Genomic DNA, 7,027 nt, shown 5'->3' with positions numbered 1-7,027 from the left:
CTCCACTGGGCTGCTCCTCTCCTCCACCTTCACAAACCCAACTCCTCCTCACTCTCACAGCCCTTATCAAATGCCACCTCCTCCAAGATGCCTCCTTGATTCCTCAGCTGGTAATAGTGGTGACAGCAGCTAACGTGTTGGCCATATGCCAGGCAAAGAGCTAGCACTTGACATTCATCACTTCATTTCATCCACAGAACGGCCCCCAGCAAGAAGTACGATTTGTATCATCCCCATTTTATAGCTAAGAAAAATGAGTCTGAGGGAGTTTGGCAAACTTACCCACAGTCCTGTACACCAACTGAAGCAGAGTTCTGCTGACCTCCACAGCTCACCACGGTACGCATGACTCCCTTCCCTCAGTTACCCCAGGCATGCTATCTGTTTGAACATTCTTCCTTGCATTATAGCTAATTATGTAGGCCAGTTGTTCAAGAGCACAGTTTTGTTCTTCACTTTTATCTCTAACAAATAATACCTGTTAATATTTGACAACATTAAGTACTGTAGTATTTCCAGAAGGAAAGACAAGCAGTCTTCAGCCTGGTCCCTCAGTAGTCCCGATTCCTGACTTCCTGTGGCTCCATGTCCTTTTCATCTCTGTACCTGGCCCACAGTGGACGATCAGTGCATGTTAACTGTCCACCATTGGCTATCCATTGAGTAATTACTATGTATTGGGTGCTGGGCTCAGTGAAGTTGTAGTTGTTGTCTTAAATTATTCCTCCCCAGTCCCTAAGCCCTACTCTCACCAGCCACCTGGGCCACCTTCTTGAACCACAGCCAGACCCCACTCAGGTATTGACACTCAGGTTGAACCCAGGAAGACTTGACATCCACTCTTTCCTGAGGCCCATGTCCGGGTGGATAAATTCGCTAGCATTAAATTTGGCTGCATTTAGCAGAGACCCAAAATAACAGTGGCTTAGTCAAGACGGAGGTTATGTCTCCCTCCCACACACAGCACAAGTCCAGGGATGGGCAGTCTGAGGCCAGTAGGTCACCTCGGCTCCACAAAGTCCTCAGGGAACTGGACTCCAGCTCCCTACTCCATTCATAAGGTGAAGCCCTCAGCCTCCTGATCCAAGATGGCGCCAAAATGCCGGCTGCCATGTACACAAAACAGGCATGGGATGGAGGAGAGGATGAAAAAAGGAGAGGCAGGGGCGCCTGGGTGGCTCAGTCGGTTAAGTTCCGACTTTAGCTCAGGTCATGATCTCACACCGCGTCTGGCTCTGTGCTGACAGCTAGCTTAGAGCCTGGAGCCTGTTTTAGATTCTGTATCTTCCGCTCTCTCTGACCCTCCCCTGCTCATGCTGTCTCTATCTCTCTATCTCTCTCTCAAAAATAAATAAAAAACAAAAAAAGAAAAAAGGAGAAGCAAAGTCACATAACCTGAGAGCTGCCACATAGCACCTCTGCTGAAACTTAACTGGCCAGACTTAATTTTTTTAATCTTTATTTATTTTTTAAGGGACAGAGAGAGAGACAGAGTGCAAGCAGGGGAAGAACAGAGAGGGAGACACAGAATCCAAAGCAGGCTCCAGTCTCTGAGCTGTCAGCACAGAGCCTGATGCGGGGCTTGAACTCACGAACTAAGAGATCATGCCCTGAGCCGAGGTCGGATGCTTAACCAACTGAGCCACCCAGGCGCCCCTAATTGGCCAGACTTTAGTGGCATGAAAAATGTTGTATTTATTGTGGATGGCCACATCCCCATCTAAACTTGGATATAAATTACTTGGGAAGAATAGATATTGGAGACAAGTAGCAGCCTCTACCAAAACGGCTTGGTCTGTTCGTGTTTGTGTACGTGCATATGATGCATGCTATGTGTGTGAGCACGTGTGTTGTGTGTGTTGGTGGGCCATGTTCTCTCCACCACTTTGATCTCAGATGGACTTGTTCTGAGTTCTCTGTGGAGCTCCTCTAAATCTGGCCTCTCCTCTCAGGCAGATTTAGCATCAGCTTCTCAATTCAAGGAACTACAATGTATTTGCCGCATCCACTGATGCGTATTATCAGTGGTGATTGAGGGGCTTGTAAAACCGTTTTCCCACTCAGGTGTTACTGGGTGGCCATTATGTGAGAGCGACTATGACCAGAGTTAATCTGGCAATAAATTCTCTTGGGAAGGAGGGTGTCATTAACACAAGAATCCTAGCAAAACGTACCACTCAATCTTGTGCCACAGGGGAAACACCCAGAAATACCAGGCACCCTGTAGAGATGACCCAAGGTGAGGCAATGGGCCAAATGCTAGATTCCACGTTGATTACAGGTGGTGTTGCCCCAGTGTTTCAAGCCCTGCCCAGTAATCGCACAATTCCGAAATCGCTGACCTTCCTTACCCCCCACCCCCTCACCCTTCAGCACAGATAAACACAATACACAGGGGCGTGACAAGTTCATCTCATTTGCTCCTTGAGCCAGGTGGTATTATTAGTTCCATTTTACTCATGAGAACAGATGCTGTAGAGAAGTATTTGCCTAGAGACTCACAGCTAAAAAGGCAGAGCTGCTGCTAGAGCCTCGGGGCGTAACCACCATACTTTCCACCTTTACTAGGGTTCATGGAATCCTACTGGGGATTAGCACTATTTAACTCCTGTCTACATACAATTGGCCCAAGTGTTTACTCAGGTAATCAGTAGTCTAGAGAGGGACTTAAAACTTTTTCAAGAAAGCAAGCAAGCACAAAAACACCAGAAGTGCCCCCTCCTGAATTACTTAGTATTTTTCGTATTTGAAGTTGATATGGTGGCACAGTCTCATAGCTTCATCCTAGAGCGAGGTATTTGTTTCCAAGGGCCATGGTCTCAGGAGGTGCCTGGGTTGAGCATTGGGGGGAGGGGTTTGTAATTTGGGGCTCTCCTTCAAGGCTGAAGAAACTGTAGGGTGGGGAGAAAGCACCCCAGGCTTCCTGGGTTAAGCAGAACCCTGAGTCTGCTTGTCTGACTTTGGGCAAGTTAACGCATCTTCTTGACCTTCGTTTTCCCACTTCTATAAAATTCAGATTAAAAGCATACTTTGATCCAGCATTATAAAGAATATATAAACAGCTGCTTATTTCTATTGTATTGCCAGAATGTGAATTATACTAATATTGCCACCTGTGGACAGAAAATGTACCATCTATTTTTATCAATACCCAGATGAGGCAGAACATAAAAAGCAGAGATTAACTTTTTTTCGCCATCTCCCGCACCTTCATGCTAATATTTACTTACATTTGATTATCATTTCAGGCTCATGCACACATACTTAGCATGGATCACAGACTCGCATACATTTAACTTTATTACCTTTTGTCTTCCTTGTCTCCTTAAAACTGCTGCTTATTCAAGGATCTGCATACTATTAGTATTGGAATTCATTGTTCCGTGACTTTGAAAGTGTCAAACATTCTGGACGAACATGTTCTACAGTCTCTCCCATCTCCATGCCTTTATACCAGCTGTTTTCTGGCCTCTTGTGGCCACCACTTTCCATTCTTACTAACCCCTACTTGGTCTTTAATACCCAGCTCAGGTGACACCTCTTCCAGACAGCCCCCCTTTGTACTCCTGTGATATATTGCACTTGTCCTTGTACAGTTTGTTCTTCCCTCTGTTGGAATGGCCTGCTTCCCCGTTTATGTCTCTTATTAAAGCAGAAGCCACCTGAGAGTAGAGAACATCTGTCATTCACCATTGTATCCTTGGTGCCCGGCGCTGTAGCTGACACATTAGCAGACCTTCCGCCAGTGTTGGGTGGGTTCAGGCTCCCAGCGCGAGAGAAAGGAAGTAATAAAGGCAGTGATAAATGCCATCACAGAGGTATCAGCAGGCTGCTGCGGGAGAGTAATGGAGAGGACAAGTAACGTAATCTCTAGTAATAAGGGAGTAATAGAGTACATTTCACAACACCTTTAAAGCTCTTGCGCATGCATTATCTAATTTGATCCTCATAAAAGCCTCGAAGTAGGTATATTGCAGGAGATGGAGGTGGAGTTTTTCATGGTTTTGTGCTATGCTTAAAGTCATGTAGCTATTAAATGGCTGGATTCCAACCAGTGCATAAAAGCTGGTTCTTTTCCTCACAGCATGCAGTAAAGTCGAATCATCACCACGACGTCCATTTGCTCATGCCCTGGCTTATCGTTCTGTGATCTATCTCACACCACATCATAGACTGGTCAGGCCTTGCCTCCCCAAGGAAATGCATTTCATTGATGTACTTCTGGATAATGAATTATCTTTGACTCTGAGGAGATGATTGGTGTGGCAGAAAGGAAGTCTCATTTTTATCTGTATCCGAAAATACGGTTGGTCACAGGGCATATGGGGGTTTTCTGAGATAACCAGTGACTTGCTACGTGTGGTTCCTTCTGTTTGCAGGCCCAAGAAGTACATCCTGGGAAGGAAAATGCTTTGTGGACCCTTGTGCCGAATCCTGTGGCTTTGGCCCTATCTGTCCTATATTGAAGCTGTGCCGATCCGAAAAGTCCAGGATGACACCAAAACCCTCATCAAGACGATTGTCACCAGGATCAATGACATCTCACACATGGTAGGGAGAGCCTGGGAAGACAACGGGTTTGCCCGTGGGTAAAACCAAGACCTCAGATGTTAGCTGAAGCCTATGCAGCCACATGTAGAGGCCGTGGTGGCCTTGACTCCTCCTTACAGCACAAACAGCTGCTTTTTTCTCTTCCTCTCCCTCCCATCTCTCACCTCCTCCCTCTCTTTCCTCCCTGATGGGAATCCTAGTGCCTAGGACTGGAGGGAAACATAAAGGGTCCTTGTGTCCCATTGGCAGGTGACCAGACTCCCAGCAGCATCCCCTGTGGGCTTCTGTCACATCTCTGGAATGTGCTTATCACTGGGCATTCTTATAGTGGAACTCACCCTGTGAAGTTTCTCCCTGTTACTGATGGTCCTGCCTGTCACGGCCACACAGAAGAACAAGTGCAGGCTCTCACGTAGAGCCTCTGCACATTGAAAAGACCCCAGAGTCTTTTCCCTGGGGTCCACAGGCCTAGACCTCCAGCTACTTCCTAGATGAAGGCTGTATTTGGCATTGGGAAGACTAAATGTGAATCTTCACACTTCTCTTCTCTATCTGTAAAACCTTAAGCTAGTTCCTCAATGTCTTTAAGGCTTGGTTTCATAGCTAGATAGTGGGACTATTGTAAGGTCTTCACAGGGTTATTATGAGATTAAATTAGATAAAGTGAGTGATCCCTCTCCCCACCCTCTCATAGAACCAGAGCACAGTGTGCTTTCTTTAAAGGTTTTTAGTTGTGGGTGTAGTAGCCCCCAGTCTTAAAAGCCTGCTTGCTTGCCCAGCACGGGGCAATCTAGAGACTTCTGCATCTCCTGGCCACTGTGTATGTCTGACAGTGGCCTTGGACAGCTCAGAACCAGAGTCTGGGCATTTTATAGAGAGCAACCTGTGAGTGTCCCTGCTTTCACAATAGCTATCCGACAAGGCCACACAGGGTAGATCTAGAGTGTCCCAGCTTGAGGCTGATGCAGAAAGTGAGGGCTGCAGGCCACCCCCTCCTGGTAACCAGCGTTACAGGGGCAGAGGAGTGAGGCGGGGCCAGCCTTGATCCCTGAGGGGCCAGAGGCCTTGGAGAACCTGACTGGGAGGGAGGAGTCCTCTGGGAGTGGAAGGGGGTGAGGATGGCTGCGGAAGGGCACTTAGGGAGGATCTCAGTGCCTTGGGAAGAGACTTAACTAAGTAGGAATCAGGCCTCATGGCTGGTTCTAGAACAGAGGCCACATAGAGGAGGGAATGATCTGTGAAGATTTGTCTGGAAGGGGAAGGCAGGGTGATTTGGGAAAGGCAGGGAGACAGAAGTCCAGATCAGCTTAGAAGCTTGGCAGCCCCCGCCAGAGCACAAGAATCAAGGGTCTGGGCCAGGGCGGTGAGGAGGGGAGAGGAGGCAGTCAAGAGAGCGGACCTCCATGCTCACGGCAAAGGCCGAGGGCCTTGCAGAGCCAGCTTCTCTGAGCTCCTGCCCTCCCTTTTCCTCTCGCACAGCAGTCTGTCTCCTCCAAACAGAGGGTTGCCGGTCTCGACTTCATTCCTGGACTCCACCCTGTTCTGAGTTTGTCCAAGATGGACCAGACGTTGGCCGTCTACCAACAGATCCTCGCCAGTCTGCCTTCCAGAAATGTGGTCCAAATATCTAATGACCTGGAGAACCTCCGGGACCTTCTCCACCTGCTGGCTTCCTCCAAGAACTGTCCCTTGCCCCGGGCCAGGGGCCTGGAGACCTTCGAGAGCCTGGGCGGTGTCCTGGAAGCCTCACTCTACTCCACGGAGGTGGTGGCCCTGAGTAGGCTACAGGCATCTCTGCAGGACATGCTTCGGCGGCTGGACCTCAGCCCTGGGTGCTGAGGCCTCGAAGGCCTTTCTTCCCAAAGTCAAGGAGAAAACCCTGGGCTCCCAGGTGTCCCCAGGAGAGAGCCCATGTGGGTGTCCTTTATCTAGGCCCCAGGCCATTTGTCTCTCACACCTCTGAGCCACTCTTCAAAAGGCATACGCCTTCAAGGCACGAAATGGAAGACAGAATGCATGATTCCGTGCTCACCGGGAAGGGGGACCCACCCGGCAAACAGTGAATCAGACCTGAGGATCCCACAAGAGCCTTCCTTCCTGTGCCCCTCCCCTTTCACCGCATGCTTCAATGTGACCTGGGGTGATTTCAGGAGGCACCCGCCAAGCCTTTGGACCATCAAAGCGAGGTTCTACCTGAGAATTCTGGGAGCACCGTGACGGTTACATCCACAGAGCTGCAAACCCGCAAGCCACACATTATTTATTATGCATTTTATTCTGGATGGATCTGAAGCCAAACATCAGCTTTTCCAGACTCTTTGGGGCCAGCCAGGGCTGGCTGCTTCCAGCCCCACCGGAGGGCCTGGTGGGGTAAACCCATTTCTAGTGACTTGAGGGCTCTCAAGTTAGTTCTTTGGTAACTGGTTTTGTTTCTACTGTGACTGATGTGAAATTACAGTGTTTGCAATGGCATTGC

At 48.8% G+C, this 7,027-nt stretch overlaps 1 protein-coding gene across 1 annotated transcript; it reads left to right on the top strand.

Moving 5' to 3' along the window:
• The first annotated feature begins 4,407 nt into the window (after positions 1–4,407).
• On the top strand, positions 4,408–6,390 carry LEP (leptin). Its single transcript, XM_077770784.1, has 2 exons — positions 4,408–4,551; positions 6,031–6,390. Exons 1-2 carry the CDS (start codon positions 4,408–4,410, stop codon positions 6,388–6,390), a joined length of 504 nt encoding a protein of 167 aa, XP_077626910.1.
• The last annotated feature ends 637 nt before the right edge of the window (positions 6,391–7,027 follow it).

Source organism: Crocuta crocuta, unplaced genomic scaffold (genome assembly GCF_008692635.1).
Source record: "Crocuta crocuta isolate KB4526 unplaced genomic scaffold, BGI_CrCroc_1.0 scaffold266, whole genome shotgun sequence".
Classification (NCBI taxonomy): domain Eukaryota; kingdom Metazoa; phylum Chordata; class Mammalia; order Carnivora; family Hyaenidae; genus Crocuta; species Crocuta crocuta.
Note: the sequence above shows the minus strand (reverse complement) of the source record. Positions and strands in the feature narration are given on the sequence as shown.